The following is a 19228-nucleotide window of genomic DNA, read 5'->3' on the forward strand; positions in this document are numbered from 1 at the left end:
CTGAGGACAGTTCGCCCCCTGCACTCCCACGCCACATCAGGGTAAAGGCCAGAACACCTGTGGTCAGATGCTGTCTCAGGACCCCAGAACCTCAAACAGGAGAGGAGCAGGTGGCTGTGAGTGGTTCCATGGCTGAGGTCTTCCTTCGGAACCTCTCCAAGGCCCAGCCGGCTAGAGAGATGCAAGCCTTGTGAGATAGGAACTTAGCCTGAAGCCATCGATTGGGCTATATTACAGGGTCATTCCAGCACTTTGAAAAACAGATTTCACTTCTCTACCTAGAAATGAGTCCTCTTATCTTGGATACCTTAGAGGGAAATGGTAAAGAAAAAAATTAATCAGTGACCTGATCCTCCAAGCCCAGCCAGTGATCAGATTTTGGTTGGGGATGGGGGCAGTCTGTTTCCCACCCCCTGCCATCCAGGAGGAGCTCTATAGTCCAAGGCTTCTTTTTGGGAGGGCAAGGGGTTGCCATGTGAGTGCAAGCAGGTACCCTGGCTAAGCACAGAAGAACACAAGAAAAATTTTATATTTTATGTTCAAGTGAGGGGTAAAGTGGTAACTATGGGAAGGAAAGCTAATTGGGGCAGATTATAATAAATCACAGATCACCAGGAAGTTTGAACCCACAGCTGGATGCAGGTAAAGAAAATGAGGTCTTCCTAAAGAACATCTCTGAAACACTCTAACAAAAACTAACAAGAACCGGTTGCCTTATGGCAATGCCAATTCAGCAGAAATGAGGATCTCCCAGAGCAGTAGATTTTCTATGATTAGAAGTCAAATGAGTCCAATAAATTAATTATAATATTTTTCTCTCCTCTTTTGCACTCAGGAGCACTTGGCATCCTTTATCAGGGCCATGATTACATTAGGTACCTGCAAAAAGCTTTGATAAAAATAATCTGATTTTCTATAGCTCCGATGATTTGCTGATTTGGTAAAAGGTCAGAGCCTGCTACCAATGGCACCCTCTGTGGTCAGGAACTGTGGCTTAACTACCAACTGTTTCTTGTGCCCAGTGATATCATAGATATGAGAAGAGTTCAAGGATTAAACCTTCCTTCCTCCCTCCCTCTCTTCCTTCGTTCTACATTTTTTGAGTGCCTGCTATGTGCTGAATATACAAAGACCAGTTAGACACAATGCCTGGCCTCAATGAGCTTCCAGTCTAGTGAGAAAACAGCCCTTGCTAAAAAATCAGCTAAGTTCAGAGGTTAGAAATAGCTAAACCATGAAGAAATAATGAACATTCACAAACATGTAAACAAGGGAAAACACAACAGCTTTGTGGAATTTTACCTGTCAGTGATACAGGCCAGAAGTTTTGCTTGTAAATTGGTGCACACAGAGGGTTTTGGGTAAATGCTTGTTGAAAAAATTCATTAACATAGTCACAGAAGCTAGCCCTAGAAAGGGCGTCTGAGATTCTCTAGTTCAGCACTTTCATTTATAAAAGAGGAAACTGAGACTCAGGGAGGTCAAATGTGTTGGGTGAGCCAAGGATGGAGCAGGGTAGAGCAGCCACATCTCCTGGTTCCTGTGCCCTTTCTCTCACATTGATTCCTGACCTGGGCAACCTGGGCAACCTGGGTCTTCAACATGTGCTTTTCTGAAAAGGGATCAGGAGACAGACTTTACCCTCTAGTAGCTCAGAGTAAGAGAGGAAAGATCCCACTGCAAAAGGACTTAACAGAACTAAATGAGGCTGAGGCTGTGAGAGAAGGAAGTGGGTTTCTCAGCATTCAACAAGACAGAATAAACAGTTAAAGGTGGCTGGGCGCGGTGGCTCATGCCTGTAATCCCAGCCCTTTGGGAGGCCGAGGCAAGCAGGTCACCTGAGGTCAGGAGTTTGAGACCAGCCTGGCCAACATGGCGAAACCCTGTCTCTACTAAAAATACAAAAAGTAGCCAGCGTCATGGCTCACGGCTATAATTCCAGCTACTTGGGAGGCTGAGGCAGAAGAATTGCTTGAACCTGGGAGGTGGAGGGTGCAGTGAGCCAAGATCACGCCACTGCCCTCCAGCCTGGGCGACAGAGCAAGACTCCATCTCAAAAAACAAACAAACAAAAAACAGTTAAAGGAGTATCTAAGAGAAATCATTTCTAACAGGAGAATTGTGGTTCAACTGGGCTAGTGCAGCATGACCCTCCAGCAGCATTTCCTTGGGTGGTAAACTTCGTTAGTTAAAGCAGAGTGTCTGTGAGGACAGAGCCAGGGCCTGGTCCCCAGTGAGGGGCTCATGTGGGCCAGAGGCAACATGCCTCCAACCCGGTCAGTTGTCTTCCAGGTGAGGATAAGGGGAAGCAGGGTGCAGGGATGGAGACTGTAGCAACATGGGGAGAGTGTGGTCTTTACAGTCAGCCAGGCCTGGGTTCAAGTCTCAGCTCTGCCAGCACCTCAGCTGGGAAATCTCAGGCCTGTGGCCAAACTTCAATCTCCTCATTTATATAATGGGGATAAAATTATCTCCTTTATAGGGATGATTTTATAATCCTTTGTATTATGATTTTTATGATGATTAAATATATATATTTAGAAGCTTCTAGTTATAGGCACTACTTCTTAGTAGGTATGCAGTAAATCTTAGTTAAATCTGAATTGTTTAAATCCATCATCACTAAAAGAAGAAAACTTAAACAGTCCAACAATTCCAAGTGCTAGTGAGAATGTGGCCAAGTAGATACTCACACAGTGCTGTGGAGAGTATAAACCCTACAGCCACTGTGGAGAACAATCTGGCATTGAGTGATGTAGAAGATGCATAGGGCTATTACCCAGAAATTCTTCTATTAAGTATATACTAAACTCGGGTCAGGCATGGTGGCTCACATTTGTAATCTCAGCACTTTGAGAGGCTGAGGCAGGAGGATCACTTGGAGCCAGGAGTTCGAGACCAGCCTGGGCAACATATCGAGTCTCCATCTCTACAAAATTAAAAATAAATAAATAAGTAAAAGCGTATATTAAACTCATGCACATGTGCCCAGGAATGTTTAGAACAACAATGTTTGCAATTGCTCTAAACTGGAAACAGCCCAATTAGCCATCAACATTAGAATAGATCAATAAAGTAGTATAGATTAGGGATAGATAACTATTCATATAATGAAATATCATACGGCCATGAAAATGAATGAATACAGCAACACACAGCAACCTAGGTGAATCTCAGGAACATAATATTGAGAAGCAGCAGCAAGACACAAAAGAACACATGCAGTGTGATACAATTCATATGAAGATCAAAAACAGGAAAAAAATGAGATTACAGTGTTTAGGGATGCAAACACAGCAAGCTATAAAGAAAAGCAAAGAGATGATTACCACAAAAGTTAGGAAAATGATTACTTTTAGGGAGAGAGAAGAGGGGTTTGTTTAATTGGAAACAGGGAGTCTCGCTCTGTTGCCCAGGCTGGAGTGCAGTGGCACCATCATGGCTCACTGCAACCTTGAATTCTTGGGCTCAAGTGATCCTCCTAACCTGGCCTCTCAAAGTGCTGGGATTACAGGTGTGAGCCACTGCACCAAGTCGAGAGGATGGTTTTGATGGGGAAGGGCACTCCAGGGATTTATAGGGGAATAGTAAGGTTCTATTTCCTGATCTGGGTGATAGTTACACTTGGTTGTTCTCTTTATAATAATTCATTAAACTGTACTGTTAACATAAATGTTTTTCAGTTTTCTATATGCATGTTATATTTCTTTTTTTCTTTTTTTTTTTCTGAGATGGAGTCTTGCTCTGTCATCCAGGTTGGAGTGCGGTGGTGCAACCTCTGCTTACTGCAACCTCTGCCTCCCGGGTTCAAGAAATTCTTCCACCTCAGACTCCCGGGTAGCTGGGATTACAGGTGCCCATCACCATGCCTAGTTAATTTTTGTATTTTTAGTAGAGACAGGGGTTTCACCATGTTGGCCAGGTTGGTCTTGAACTCTTGGCCTCAAGTGATCCACTTACCTCGGCCTCCCAAAGTGCTGGGATTATAGGCATGAGCCACCGAGCCTGGCCTATATGCATATTTCCTGATAAAAAGTGAAAAAAAAATGTGTATGCTGAAGAAGGAGACAGAAGTACCATCCTCATAGATGTGGGACAAGTAAAAAATATAGGTGTTTTATAAAATATTTCTTTGTTTCATTTTGCATAAGTTGAAAGATGCAAGGTTAATAAACATTTTTTACATATGAGAGAATAAAGTAGCACTAGGTAGGATACTATTAAAGACTTCTAGACAGAATTTTCCAAGCCATCTAACATTCTCATCTTCTGAGTATTTCTTGAATGCAGAAATTAAGCAACACGACATATAAATTTTGACCTGGTCTCATTCCAATATTAATGTACAACAATTGTGAAGAAGTGGAGAGGGACTAACTGAAAACATATATAGACAAACCAGTTTTTATGCTTTTGTGAAAGGAATGCAATTCTCATTGTTCACTTGGGGATCAATTAGTTTGACAAGAATAATTTTTTTATAATATCTAGTTTATAAGAGGGAAATGGGTCAAGATGGCTGCCTCTTTTGGACTGGGCCTCATGGAATTCTTCTGCCAGTAGTTTTCTTCAGATCTGATTATTTAGCAGGTAAAGAAACCTGATTTTGCTACTTTACCCAGAGTTTTCAGATCTGGGGGACTGCTGACAGTGGTTTTTGAGGCCACTGACATTTCCTATAGCCCCTACTCTGCTGCCCATCCACTGGAAAAAGGCGAGCCTGTGCAGGCCACAGCCTCTCTGGTTCCCAGGCTCCACGTAGGTCACATGGACCCTACTGGTCATGGTTGTCATGACAACCTACTCCCTCTTCAATAACACATTAATATTTTCGTGGCACAAGTGAAAAGAAAGGGCCCAGCTCAAACCTCATCTTTTTACCGAATGGCAATATCCCCAGAAACTCCAAGAGGGGTTTCACTTTCCATAGAAAATAGGAAGGCCTGACCCAAAGTGACTGGATTTGGTCAAGTTCCCTAAATAGGATGAGAACCACAGGGATTGTGTTTGTTTATGGAATTACTCACTTGGCTTCATTATTTGTTTCCAAAATACAGATTTTATAAAAGTCATTTTAAGTGTAAAAAAAAAACCCTTCAGATTATACATTTGAGAAGTGAAGTTGCAAAAGGACTCTTGATACTGTGTGAATGTGTGAGGTTCAGATGTTATGCTTTCATAAAATAACTTGTGTTTGAAGGCCTGGAGACTTCCTCCTCACAGATGTCTCACTTAGTGATTCTGTCACCTATTTTGGTGGCTTCAGCTGTCTCTCCAGAAATGAGCACAAGGAGCCCCTAAGGAGACACAGATATGGGATATTAAAGGAATGTGAACTATGCCAGGGAGTGGGAAAGGAATGGAGGTAAGCCTTTCTGACACGTGGAGCAGAGCTGCTTTCTGAGGAAAGTGAATCTGACCCCCAGCCAAAACCACTTCTCTGGTGAAAACTCCGACGGTCTCAGGCCAGATGACTTGGACACCATCTCTTGGAGTGGGAAGACAAGGCCTCACAAGCTTGTCCCACTAACACCATTAGGACCTCTACTCTGAGAGACCACCAAGTAGGGCTCAACCAGGACCTGAACTGAGAGAAAAGTTCCTCCAACAAAGGAAAAATTTTCTTCTGAGACAGTTGAACCATCGCTAATGGATAGCATTCAGACTCAAATACACCATCTTTATAGTGGCTGTGGCAGCTTGACTTGGTACTTTTCTTTCTTTGTCTACAGGTAAACAGAACCCAATGCAGCTGGAGAAATGAAAGGAAAGGGTTCCCCATCTGTCCATGGGACTTGCCTTTCCCCCATACTCATGCTCTTCTATGTGTGCCGCTGTCTTCTGACAGGGGCAGGAGAGGCCTTGCAAGGCTGAGGACTGTCATTTAGCTCCATTTCTTTGTTTCTTTACTTCATTCTGTGCCCCTGCTATTAGTTGATCTTCTTGTTGACTCTCTACTGGGTTATTACACCATCAACCAGGGTCATTTACACTGTCCTAATATCAGGACCTACGGTATTTTCTACGTCACTGGAGGCTTTGCCTTCCCCGGGCACTCTACGTGTGTCCTCACCTAGAGGTTTATAGATTTATTATAAAGAATATTACAAAGGATACAGAAGAAGAGGTATAGAGGGCAAGGTATAGGGGAAGGGGTGTGGAGGTTCCGTGCCCTCCTGGGTAAGCTACCCTGAAGGAACCTCCTTCTGGTCAGCTATCTGGTAATTCCTTTACTTAGCAGTTTTCTATGCCAAGATGTGCTGTCACATGCACACAGGCCTCATGCTAGCTTGAAAATTTTAGACTGATGTTTACATCAGAGTCGCAAAACTTGCCAAACATTTTATTTTTCCTCTGCTGTCTTCCAGTTTCACAGGTTTACTCCATTTCTAGATATGGATGTGGGAGGAACAATAATCAGATTTAATGTCCCTGGAGCCCCAAATCACATCCTTTGGGGGGCTTTAGTACCAGGTTATTCCAGGAAACTTTACACATAAGTGGACATGCCAAACCAAACCAGGGAGATGCAATGTATTGTGCAGAGTAATGAATGATTCCACATGGCCTTGATTTCTTTGAAGTACCACATCAATTTTTTTTTTTGGGTAGGGACAGAGTCTTGCTCTGTTGCCTAGGCTGGAGTGCAGTGGCACAATCTTGGCTCACTGCATCCTCTGACTCCCGGGTTCAAGCGATTCTCCTGCCTCAGCCTCCCGGGTAGCTGGGACTATAGGCGCGCGCCACCACACCTGGCTAATTTTTCTATTTTAAGTAGAGACGGGGTTTCACTATGTTGGCCAGGCTGGTCTCGAACTCCTGACCTCATGATCCGCTCGCCTGGGCCTCCGAAAGTGCTGGGATGACAGGCGTTAGCCACTGTGCCTGCCCCACATCAATGTTTTAAAGTAATTTGTATTTAAAGTTCCAATTACTAGGCATTTTATTTATTTATGTATTTATTTTTGAGAGTCTTGCTCTGTCGCCCAGGCTGGAGTGCAGTGGCATGACCTCAGCTCACTGCATCCTCTGCCTCCCAGTTTCAAGTGATTCTCCTGCCTCAGCCTCCCGAGTAGCTGGGATTACAGGTGCGCACTACCACGCCCAGCTAATTTTTGTATTTTTAGTAGAGATGAGGCTTCACCATGTTGGCCAGGCTGGTCTCGAACTCCTGGCCTCAAGTGAACCTCCCGCCCCTGCCTCCCAAAATGCTGGGATTATAGGGGTGAGCCACTGCGCCCAGCCAGCATTTTAAATAGATTTTCTAACAAGTGGACATGGACACATGCTCACTTCACAAGTTTTTGCAAGATGAGAAATGGAGTAGATGGACCACTTACAAAGCTCAATGCCATCTGCTGGAGGCCAGTAAGCCGGAAGCACTGCATTAATTTTGATTTTGTCTTCCTTTCCTCTAGAAGAGACTGATTAACATTTACAACAGGAGTTTTTACATTTACATTTTAAAAATGTAGTCACAACTCTCATTCTTACTGCTGGGTTTCAAAAAAAATTGACTACTTTGTTTCTAACTTCCTTCAATTGACAAACGATAACATATAGTGTTTAGCCTGATCCCTGTGTCTTCAAGGACATAATATCTAGTTGGGAAGAAAAACAAAGAAGTATTTTGATTTCAAATCTACTCAGTTGTTTTTTATAGACTCTTGTTCCTTTCTTCTATTTTCAAACTTCCTTTTTGTTTAAACCTATTAAGTACACTTATTTTCTGTGTCAGCTTATTCTCATACCCAAGCCTTTGTGTATCTGACCTTACATTTTGTTTCTGTCTGCTCTTACATGGAGCCTTGCTTATTATATGTTTTGTGTTTTCTGATTATGATTATGGAAGTTCTTTGGGGCCTGGGCTCAAGATAGCCCTCCAAGAGGATGTGTCTTTCCTTCTGCCAGTTGTTAAAAGCACCACAAATTGGGGCTCATGAAGTTTTAAAAATAATTCCATGGTATCATGAATTTTGGTCATAATATTACATACGGACCACACCATAGTTATGAATTTTCAAGGAAGAATATTTTTTATACTCTTTTATTCAGGACTTTGATCAAGACAGACGATTTTTCCTGGGATCCTCTTCTGCAAAGCCAGTTAATTTCACATTCACCTTTACTTTGGCCCTTTGGACTTCTGGTTTTAGGGGGGTAGAGTCTTCTTATTCTCCTGATCTTGGACAAGACTGAGGATTTATCTTCTGTGTCCCAGACTCTGCACGCCTGTCAAAGTAGAAGCTCAAATGTTGTCAGATTTTCTAGGAGTGTGCTCACTTCCCACCTTAACTTTGTTTTTGGTCTCTGTGGGTTTCTTCCTTTTTTGCCAGCTCAATAAAATCCATTTAAAAAATTTTTAAAAATCTTATCCAGCTTTAGTTTTCATCAGGAAGTTTGTTCTGGTTATTTGCTCCATTGTGTTAAATTGAAGTACTTTAAAAACAAGGTTAGATAATGTATAATCAGTTGCTAAGCAGAATCGAGGTACAGTTTCTCCAGTGCTTCTGTTTCCTTTACTTTCTATTCAGAACAAATCTTCCTCCTCAGAATGCAAGACAGTGGCTGAGTGGAGTAGGGGCAATGGTGTGCTGGCAGACTGGCCCTCCGAAAGAAGAAAAGGAAAGAAAAAAAAAAGCAAGCAAGCCTTGATGGATTTGCCAATTTCTGTGGTGTAAATACTCCCATAATAGTCCATTTCAAACTACCAAGATGTGCACAGTCTTCTCTCATGAACTGGAGCGGGTCAGTGCCACTATGAAGGTAAAAGATCCAAACCAGGGTGGCTAAGTCACCCAGAGATTGGTGGGGAGAGCCTGATGAGGAAGAGGTGAACTAACTAGAGCACATACCAGCTAACTGTTACCCTGTGGGTATAGTGCCAGTGTTACCATATCTTCCAATTTCTCAAGAAGAGCTAGAAATCCAAATTTTAGGTGAAATCTCTTCCTTTTAAATGTTGGCAACAGACTAAGAAACTTTTTTTTTTTTTTTTTAAGAGATGGAGTCTGTCTCTGTCATCCAAGCTGTAGTGCAGTGGCACAATCATATTTCACTGCAGCCTTGAATTCCTGGACTCAAGTGATCCTCCCACCTCAGCCTCCCAAGCACCTGGGGGACTACAGGTGCATGCCACCACACCTAGCTAATTTTAAAAGATTTTAGAGATGGGGGTCTTGCTATCTTGCTCAGGCTGGTCTTGAATTCCTGACCTCAAGAGATCAAAAATTTAAAAAACACCAGAGAGAACCAAAAACTAACCCTATTGGGGCAGATTTGGCCAGATAACCACTAGCTTTAGACAGGTTGGGGAAGTGTCTCGGGTTATGTTTGCTTATCTGGTTCCAGCCCTTTTTCTCCAGGCCAAAAGGCTCACATAAAGCCCCCTTTCTTTAGGCCCATTTTGGAGAGGCAGTGCAGTACTGGGGAAGAGGAGAATGCACGATGGACTCAGAATTCTCAGTTCGAATCCTAGGCCTGCCACTCACTGTGTGACCTGAGGCAAATCCTGGTAAAATGAGAGGGATGGTCCCTGCTGTGGTAGGTTGTTCTAGAAACAAACCGAGATGTTTTGTGTATGGAAGCTGCCCCCTGTGTGTAGTCAGTTCATGGCTCTGTCCTCATTCTAAGCAGGAACCAGAGAGTCAGAGCTGAAGGCAAACACTGGCATGTGCAGCACAGAGACCTCTATCTCAGGGTTCTCAACCTTCACTGCCTTAGATTCACCTGGCAAATATTTAAAAACAACAACAACAACAATCAGTCAATGCCAGACCCTGCCCTCAGAATTTCTAATTCAGTTGGTCCAAGGTGGAGCCTGGGCATGACTATTTTTAAAGCACCCCCTAGTGCTCTAATACTAAGTGCTTTAGATTCATAATTTCAATTATCCCAATCCTTCCAACAATCTTAGAAGGTATTCTCATTTTAAAGATAAAGACATGAGGCTTCATGATTAAGTAATATCCCAAGGTCGCATGGCTGGTAAATGAGGAATCAGACTTAACTCAGAGCCTGAATTCTCAACCCCCTGCCACTTAGCACTATTGTATGTACCTCACATGGTCTTTGTGAGGTCTAAGCACTGCAAATAAAGTGCTTAATTCAGGACCTGCAACTTACTGACAAATCAAGGTTGGGTAATGACAAATATCATTATCTCATTACCAAAACAGAGAATTCTTCCCAATTTCTCTTCTATCCAATTCCATTTCAGGTAAATGTTCACTCTTTTTTGGAACCTCGGCTTTTTTTTTACCCTGCAAGCATACATACTTGCCCTCCAAATGCATCATCGTAACAACCTAGGGGACGCTTTGCCAGGGTTTGTCATGCCAAGGGAAGAAAGGGAAAGAGAGAGGACAGGAGCTGCAGATACTTGTGGAGAGCGTGGTGATGAAACCTGTCTGGAATGATGCCCCAAAGGGCGAGCCACAGCTCATAGCTGTTTGGTACACGGTGTTCAATAAAGACACACTGCATGAGAGTAATTTGCTGAGGAGAGGGTAAGCAGAGAAAGGGTCTAATGAGGGTGTCAGACATAGACTGGGGAGCAGCTATATCAGATGGGTCACATACTCGTTAGGAACCTCATCCTACTGGTTTCCTGTCTTCATTGAGATGGACACAGATGCCAACCCAAGAGGAAAATGTGCACTTGCTGAAGGGCAGTAGGCTCAGTTCCTAGAATGTGGGCTCTGGGGTCAGAGGGAGGCTCCAGCTGGCCTAGGTACAAGGAGAACTGGGCTAGCACACAAGTGCTGAGTGAGTGGTGTTTCCTCAGAGGGAGAGCCCTGGTCTCTACCACGAATCCCCTCACAACTAGGTGTTTGAAATGGTGATTTTACCCAGCTTACTTAGGTAAACATCTTAAATTTTGTCCCTCCAGTGACTGGATTTGCAAAATAGAGTGAACAATCACCACCTTAAATTATTAATAGAAATAAATAGGATATAAAATTGTTCAATAAGAGGTGGGAAAAGTTTTGACCAAAAATTCTGCCTTGAAGGGAATGCTGGCATTTCCTCTCAATTAACAACCATAACTTCTGGTAGGAAGAAATGGAGAAGGAACAAGCAGGCCTACAAGAGGAAGGCAAAGGTCGAGGCAATTTGTGGCTAAAAGAGAACAGTCTCTGACATTCAACCTCTTAGTTCTCAAAGGTTTGCCCATATGCACAAATTACAAGGGTAAGGTGCACATTTACAAAGCTGCAAGTTTATAGTCACTTCCAACTGAAGCTTTTTGATCTTCAATTCACTTGAAACTTACCCAACACTCTATGTATGACCTCTTGTATTTGTCTTCTACTGTTTTTTTTTTTCCTTTGTGGTGAGGGAGGGAGGACAGGGCCTCACTCTGTCACCCACGCTGCAGTGCAGTGGTACAATCGTGGCTCATTGCAGCCTGGACCTCCTGGGACCAAGCGATCCATCCTTACACCTCGGCCTCCCATAGCTGGGACTTCTTGTATTTTTTGTAGACACCTAGGTTTCGTCATGTTGTCTAGGCTGGTCTTGAACTCCTGGGCTCAAGGCATCCTGCTGCCTTGGGCTCCCAAAGTGCTGGGATTACAGGTGTGAGCCACTGCACCCGGCCTTCTACTATTTTTAAACTTGCAATATTTCTTTTTAACATGTTTTATACCCCCAAGTAACATGTCTTATACCCTCAAGTAAGCTCTTTGAGGGAAATGGCTTTATCATGTGCCTGCCCCCCCATTCCTCACTGTGAAGTGAAGCTCACAAGGCTCTGTTAATCCACTGAATCTTTGACTCCTCCACTCTTTTGGAATGCCCCTGGGATATGTGTTCTGTAAATGGACACTCAACATGTTTATAGTGAAAATCTAATGGCCGAGAGCCCAGCCACTGTAAACACATTCTTTCTACTTTTGCAGGTCTGCACTCTAATGACAAAAGATTGCTTAGATTTAGAGAAGAAAACGCGTGGATTTCTTCTACAGTGTTACAAGTATTTAAAGCCAGCAACGAAAATTCTTGGAATTTTATGCTGCATCACGATGCACGGCCCTGGGTGATCTAGCCTCCCAGTTCTTCGTGCAAAGCTGAATACCAGCTTTTAACCACCACCATTCCCAACCCGCACCCCAAGCACTGGCACTTGAAGCCGAGTTGTGGTCGTACATCACCATCCACACTCCCAGGCTGTAAACCCAATGCAAACCCGGGGCTTCTCAGTGGGACAGGCCTACAAGGAGAGGAGAGGTGCCTCGTGAGGAGGAGCCACCGCAGTAAGCAGTCAGAGCCCCCTTCCCCAGACTTCCCCTTCCAAGGGCAACCCGAAATAGCAGAAACGCTTTTATATGTGGGCAGAGCCGCATGCCCACGAGACAGGCACATGTGGACTGCGGGCATTCGGTACAAGGAAGCGAGGACACAGAGTACGTAGGGTGCTGAGGGTCCACCTCGCGGCCAAAGTATGTGTGCCAGTGAGTGTGTGCGCTTGTGAGATCTGCTCTAGAAACCGTGGCCGCGGACTGGCGCGGCCTCCTGGGCGAAGCACAAACAGGAGGCTTTGTTCCCTGAATGTGAGAATGAGGGAGCCGAGCTGGGCGCAAAGACGGCGGCGTTCCGCGGCGGGAAACCGTCGTCTCCGCCGCGGCTCGGGCAGCGCGCGAAACTCTCAATCAGGTTCCCCGGCCCCGGCCGGCGCGCAGTGGGGACAGCCTGGCTGTCTCGCGAGCAGCGCCCGGAGAGGCCGCGCCGCGGGCCCCGCCGCGTCCCTCCGCCAGCGCGGGCGGCCCCACGCGCCCGCCACTCGGCAGCGCAGCCAGCGCCACATTCCATTTAAAAATAACACCCACGTGCGCTGGTAAACAAGCGCGCGCGGCTACCACGGCCGCGCGCCCCGGCCCAGTGTGTGCGGCGCGCGCCCGCCCTCCTCCCGCACGTGTCGGCCGGCGCCGCTCAGTCCCCGCCCCCTCGGCGGGTCGCGCCCCGCCCCCGAGCCCCCAGCCCCGCCGCTCCGGGCCCTAGCGCCCCCTACCCCGCCAGGCGCGCCCAGTCGAGTGCGCTGCAACTTTCCGCCCCCGACGTCTCCTCTTCGCTGGCAGACCCACCACCCCAAGTCGGCTGCCTTCCTCCCGTCCGCTGTCCTCTCGCGTCCCCCCTTGAACCCTCCCACCGCCAGCGCGCGAAGGATTGGTTTCTAGTGCGCCCTCTCCCTTTTTTCCCTCTCCTCTCTCTCCTTCCTTAGAATTTTACTCGATTGTTTATTATTTGCTGGGGGGCGGGGGCGGGGGGGCGGAGAGGGGCGTCTGGGGCCTGGAGACTGGTGGCCGCGGCCAGTCAGCGCGCGGTGTGCCTTGACGAGTAAGCGGCGCAGCGAATGGCGACGCGGCGGAGAGCTCCGGGGTCACGCGCGTGTGGATACGATGACATCATCTGTTTGTACGCGTCGAACTAGCTTGGTGCAGGGGCGGGGCCGCGCGTCACTTGAGTGACGGGCGCTGCGCAAAGCCCGGAGCCCGGAGGCGGCTGGGCGGGCTGGCTCTTGCGTACGCTGGGCTGGACCTTTTTGTGTATGGGGTCGTTGAGGAGCCCGCTTCTAGACTCTGAGCTATCTCCGGTGACTTACAAGGATTTTTTAAAAAATATATTTATGAACTAGTGTGTAGACTTTTGGTGTGCATGTCGCGTGTGGTGCATTCGTAGAGTACAAATAAACGATTTGGGGCACGGATCGTAGAGTAAGGACTTGTGCAGATGTTTTTCGTTTAACCTAAAGGATACGTCTTTTTTTAAAAGTCAAAAATGCCCACGTAGCGGTTTTGTCGTCATTTACAAATTAGATTAAAATTATTTCCCCTTCTCAGTTGTTCGGAATCTGCTCTTGAATGTAGGACGGGGGTAAATTTGCATTTCTTCCGGAGTTAGTTACACCTCTCCCCCGTTTGCCATAAAACCCATGAAAAGTGAAACACGACTGTGGTCCACCGTCCGAGGTGAGAGACTCAGTGCAAACCTTTTGGTGCCTGATCGAATCTGTGAGCATCAGCTTATCGAAGTTGTGCAGGCACCAACATCTTCGCCGTTCAGTATTTCCACACCGCGATAACCCTGCCCATCTTGCGGCCAGCATCTTATCTCGGGTGTTACCTGGTGTCGCGTTCTAACAGGGAACCGGACACCGGGGCTGGCCCAGAGCCCGGCGGGCGGACGCGCAGGCCAGGGACCCCCTGGTACCAGGCGCCCTGCCCGGAGTCAGGGAGGCCACGCCGCTGCGCTCCTTGGAGCGTCGGGGGCTGTGCGCTCCTGCCTCTCCCCCTTCTCCCTCCTCTCCCCCCTTCTTCCTCCTCTCCTCCCTTCTCCCCCCTTCTCCCTCCTCTCCTCCCTTCTCCCCCCTTCTCCCTCCTCTCCCGGGCCAGCGCCGCGCTTTGTTGTCGTTGAGGCTCTCGGGAGGGAGGAGGAGCCCAGCGGGGACAGCAGCGGGAGCCCGCCGAGTCCCGGCCCACGGCGCGCGCCCGGACACCCACGCCCGCAGCCTCGCGGAGCCGGGCCGCGCAGGCGCGCGCGAGCTCACACACGCGCACTCACACACGCACGCCCGCCGCGCGCCCGGCCCGCCGCCCAGCCCTCCCCCTGGGCGGGGACCCGCCCGCCGTCAGCCTAGGTTGAGGCGCCCTGCGTGTGTCTATAACTTTGTGCTGCTGCCGCGGCCGCCCTGCTCGTGGAAGGGAGGAGGAGGAATGTGGAAGGCGGCGGCGCGCGAGCTGACAGGCGGTTCCTCGGGCGGGCTGCGGCGACGGCCCGAGCGCTTCTCCTTCGCCGAGGTTGCGCGCCCCCTCCTCGCCGTGCCCCGGGCCCGCGCGGGATCGTGCGTCGTCCCGCCGCGTCCCTGAAGGGAAGGAAGCGAGGTAGGCGCCGGAGCCGTGCAGCGGGCGGCCGCCTTCCCGGTGACTCCGGATCTGCTTCCGAGCTGGGCCGGGCGCTTCCCTTTCCCCTCCCTGAGCCGCGGTGTGCGCGCCCCCCTTCTCGCCCGCTAGTGTTTTTAAAGGACTCAAGGGAAGGGGGAAACTGTCAAGATGGCAGCAGCGGGAGCAAGGAGGTGATGAACGTGCTGGTCCGGGTTTTCTAGCAGCCCGGGAGACTTGGCGCTTCCCGACCTGTTGGAAGATTTATGTTCCGACTCGCTCCCTCCCCCGGATCCCGACTGGGAAGGGGGCGGAGGGGACGACGTCCGCGAGAATGCAAACCACACACAACCCCGAAGTGGCCGTCCCCGCCGGGCTCGAACCTCTGCGAACACCCGCCGGGCTGCTGCTCCCCCTTCTTTCTGTCTTTCCTTTATTTTTTGGAAGTGACAGGGGCCCATCTGCGCCCAGACCCCCGTTCGCCCTCTGGCCCGCGGGCGAAGAGGGGAGAGGGAGCTGTCCGCGCAGTCCCCGGGCTCGGGCCATTCGACCGGGTGGGGGGTGACGGGGGGTCGCGGAGGGGGCCGGGCCGGGAAAGGGGAGAAGAGCCGAAGACAGCACAGACTTGAGCGGCGGCGCCGCGGGAGGCACTAGAGCGGGCCCGAGCGAAACATAAACAAACGCACGCACACCCGAGCTCGGGCTCCGACCGCGGCTCGGCTGCGCCAGCTCCGGCCGCTGCCCGCTTTAAAGGCGCGGCCGCCCCTCCCCCGGGCGCCCCTCCCCCTTCTCTCCGCCCCGCCGCCTAGCCCGGGAGGGACCTGCGGCTGGGCGGCGGGGGGAGGGGGCTGCCCCGCGCGAGGCCGTCGATTCGCTCGCGGCTCCCTCGCGGCCTGGCCGGGGGGCGGTGTCTGCTGCGCCAGGTTCGCTGGCCGCACGTCTTCAGGTCCTCCTGTTCCTGGGAGGCGGGCGCGGCAAGACTGTGAGGTGGCGGCAGCGGGCGAGGACTCGCCGAGGACGGGGCTCCGGCCCGGGATAACCAACTCTCCTTCTCTCTTCTCTCGTGCTTCCCCAGGCGGCGGCGGCGGCGCCCGGGAGCCGGAGCCTTCGCGGCGTCCACGTCCCTCCCCCGCTGCACCCCGCCCCGGCGCGAGAGGAGAGCGCGAGAGCCCCAGCCGCGGGCGGGCGGGCGGCGAAGATGGCAGAGGCACCGGCTTCCCCGGCCCCGCTCTCTCCGCTCGAAGTGGAGCTGGACCCGGAGTTCGAGCCCCAGAGCCGTCCGCGATCCTGTACGTGGCCCCTGCAAAGGCCGGAGCTCCAAGCGAGCCCTGCCAAGCCCTCGGGGGAGACGGCCGCCGACTCCATGATCCCCGAGGAGGAGGACGATGAAGACGACGAGGACGGCGGGGGACGGGCCGGCTCGGCCATGGCGATCGGCGGCGGCGGCGGCGGGAGCGGCACGCTGGGCTCTGGGCTGCTCCTTGAGGACTCGGCCCGGGTGCTGGCACCCGGAGGGCAAGACCCCGGGTCTGGGCCAGCCACCGCGGCGGGCGGGCTGAGCGGGGGTACACAGGCGCTGCTGCAGCCTCAGCAACCGCTGCCACCGCCGCAGCCCGGGACGGCTGGGGGCTCCGGGCAGCCGAGGAAATGTTCGTCGCGGCGGAACGCCTGGGGAAACCTGTCCTACGCGGACCTGATCACCCGCGCCATCGAGAGCTCCCCGGACAAACGGCTCACTCTGTCCCAGATCTACGAGTGGATGGTGCGTTGCGTGCCCTACTTCAAGGATAAGGGCGACAGCAACAGCTCTGCCGGCTGGAAGGTGCGTACCCACCCCGGGCTGACAGCAGGACCCGCCGGGCCTCCTGCGCAGCGCGAGACGCGTCTCGGATTCGTCGGAGTGCGCTTGCGGGCTCCAGGGCAAGGGGTTGGCAGGGGGAGCCTCAGCTGTGAGGCTTTGGGGGTTATCTTTGATCCCCGGAGTCGGGGCACCTGGGGACGGTCTCGGAGGGGTGAATGAGGCTCCCCAGAAGCTTGGGGCATGGCCAGGTGAGGAGAGGGGGCAGGGGACGCCGGCGAGGGAAGGGCGAACGGACAGGAGTATATTTGCTGGATTCTCAGGACAGCACCGAGGAGGTAGGTCCGCAGCCAACTTTGGAGTAGAGTTTACCGTAGTGGGGGTCTGGTGCGGGCGCTGTGGCTGGAGTGAGAGGTGTGGGGGTGTTTGGGACGCAGTGTCTGGAGGAGGGGTTGGATGTGTGGTTTCCAGTCTGTCGCAGGAGCATGTTGCGTCGTCACTAGCTGAATGAGAACCTTCGGGTCCAAGTTTCAGCTTGTGGGTGTTAACACCTACAGGCACATCGATCCGATTAGAAAAAGCAGTGGTTGCAAACCTTTTCCTGGACGGCTTCCTTTCCTTGCCTATATTGATACCTTTTCTTCTCGGAGATGTCGCTCCAGTAAACCTGCTTCTGACTAGCTGCTTCTGAAATGTTCTGGGGCCTCGAACCGGCCGGTCTTTTGCCACCTCAATCCAGACTGGCTGCACCCGCTGCTCCCGCCGAGGCCTGGATTCAGGCACTGTTTGAGGGAAGGGCTCTGGTGTGGGGGACGCGGGGCCTGCGCTTCATTCACTCTGGCGTTTGGGAGGAGGTTTGGGGGCTGGGCCGGGCCGTAATGGCTTCTACCTGTAAATGAACCCGAAGAGAGACTCTCTACCGTTCCTTATCATCCTCTTGGGGCACGGGACACGTGGTAGGGAGAGAGGTGTGGAAAGGCCTATGATGTAATGACTTCCTGCAGTTGGGTATCCAAAGAGATTAACTCCTCTGCCCCTGCTGGGCTGCTGATATCCAGCTGCTTTCCTCTTCCTAGGCACCTCCCTGGCCCCTTCCCCCAAGACAGTGATGTGTCAGTACCAGGCCAAAGAGTCCTGTGCGATTGGAGATATACATCTCTTATCAGCTGCTCATATTTGCAATTTAGCTTAGATTTTTTTTTTGTTTTGTTTTATGTAAAAGAAGTAGTTGCTTCCTCCTTCCCTTCCTTCATTGTCATTGGGGAGCCCTCTGTCTTCCTGGGTTTCAGGAGGTATAAAAATAAGAACAGTTTAATCTTAGTGGAGAATTCAGTGGAAGCACTGGAGACGAGCCTGTAGATGAAAAAGTTAAAGAACTTAATGTAGAGAATGTCTTATTTTGCTTCTAGAAAACCCTTGCAAAGTTAAATACGGCTTATATCAGAGAGGCTTTGTATTAGATACTTTAAAAGCAAAACACGTGTGCTTTGATATTAATCCACAAATGTGTCTCATTTCTTTTAACAAATGCTTACATTATGAGTTTTATATTTGGTTTAATTTAATTGCTTTGTAAAAGAATGCCAGGTGTATGATACGAGAGTTCTTTACAGAAAGGATGAAAGTTAGACAATTCCATTTGAAAAGAGCACTAGTGTGATATGTTTTAAAACTGGGTTTCCAAGTGGATGGGAAGGGTTAATCAGTGTATAGTATCAGGAAGGCATAAGCGGACAGGATCTGAGAACATGGATTTGGGGGTTCGAAATGTTTTTCAGATTTCTCTCACTTGAAATTTAGTCTTGCATGTTTGAATTTGGTGAGGAGAATACGTTAGTGAAAAGTTAGTTAACTTTAAACTTAAAACGTTAACGTAGGAAGGCGTTTTCACCTTTCCTGTGATTTTTAAGGTTACAAAAATAATTTAATTTCACAAATAATAATTCTTGTTATTTTGTTTATAGTTAAATATAATAAGTTTAATGAACTTTATTTTTGGGGGGAAGATTTACATGAGAAAATGGTATTACCAAAAGTAGCCACGAATTGAGATTGGGCTAGTTACATTTTCATATAGTTTGTAGGACTTGCAATACAGATTTTGGGACTAGTCATAAACTTTATGGTTTTATGTCATCGTTTTTTTGTCTTATGGTTTTTTTTTTACCCTTCTCTGCTATCTCATTTCTCTTCAACTAAAATCTTAGAAAATACTGTAAATTGAAATTCTCAAGGCTTAATATGCTTAATACAGGGCACACATTTTATGATTCTTTTTACCTTAAAATTTTTTACCAATTCCATTTCTGAGTGTCACATGGCAACTAATCCTTGACGACTAAAGGGATATAATTTTGTTAGAGTTTTTATAAGATGATCTTCATCAAAAGATGCAGCCATGCAGGAACTTTCAAATCTTTGATGATGGAGAAGGCCCTTTGAAACTGGAGCTGGTTTCATATTTTGATTATGACTAATAGGCAACCTTTTTTTGTGTGTGCTTGTGGTTTAGTGGAAGAAGAGGGAAAAGGGAGAGGTCAGGAGCTAATTG

The 19228-nt window shown here is 49.2% G+C and overlaps 1 protein-coding gene across 2 annotated transcripts in view; it reads left to right on the top strand.

Annotated features, from left to right (window-relative positions):
* Positions 1-14633: 14633 nt before the first annotated feature.
* FOXO3 (forkhead box O3) overlaps positions 14634-19228 on the top strand; it is a 125403-nt gene continuing 120808 nt past the window's right edge. Inside the window, exons 1-2 of one of the 2 annotated variants that reach the window (XM_031012146.3) lie at positions 14634-14882; positions 15955-16701. In XM_031012146.3, the coding sequence (XP_030868006.2) occupies positions 16078-16701 (624 nt within the window). In that variant the 5' untranslated portion in view covers positions 14634-14882; positions 15955-16077. Of the gene's footprint in view, positions 14883-15720; positions 16702-19228 lie in introns of those variants that run through there. The other variant, XM_004044495.5, reaches the window with a different exon arrangement.

The sequence above is a fragment of the Gorilla gorilla genome, chromosome 5 (genome assembly GCF_029281585.2).
Source record: "Gorilla gorilla gorilla isolate KB3781 chromosome 5, NHGRI_mGorGor1-v2.1_pri, whole genome shotgun sequence".
Classification (NCBI taxonomy): domain Eukaryota; kingdom Metazoa; phylum Chordata; class Mammalia; order Primates; family Hominidae; genus Gorilla; species Gorilla gorilla.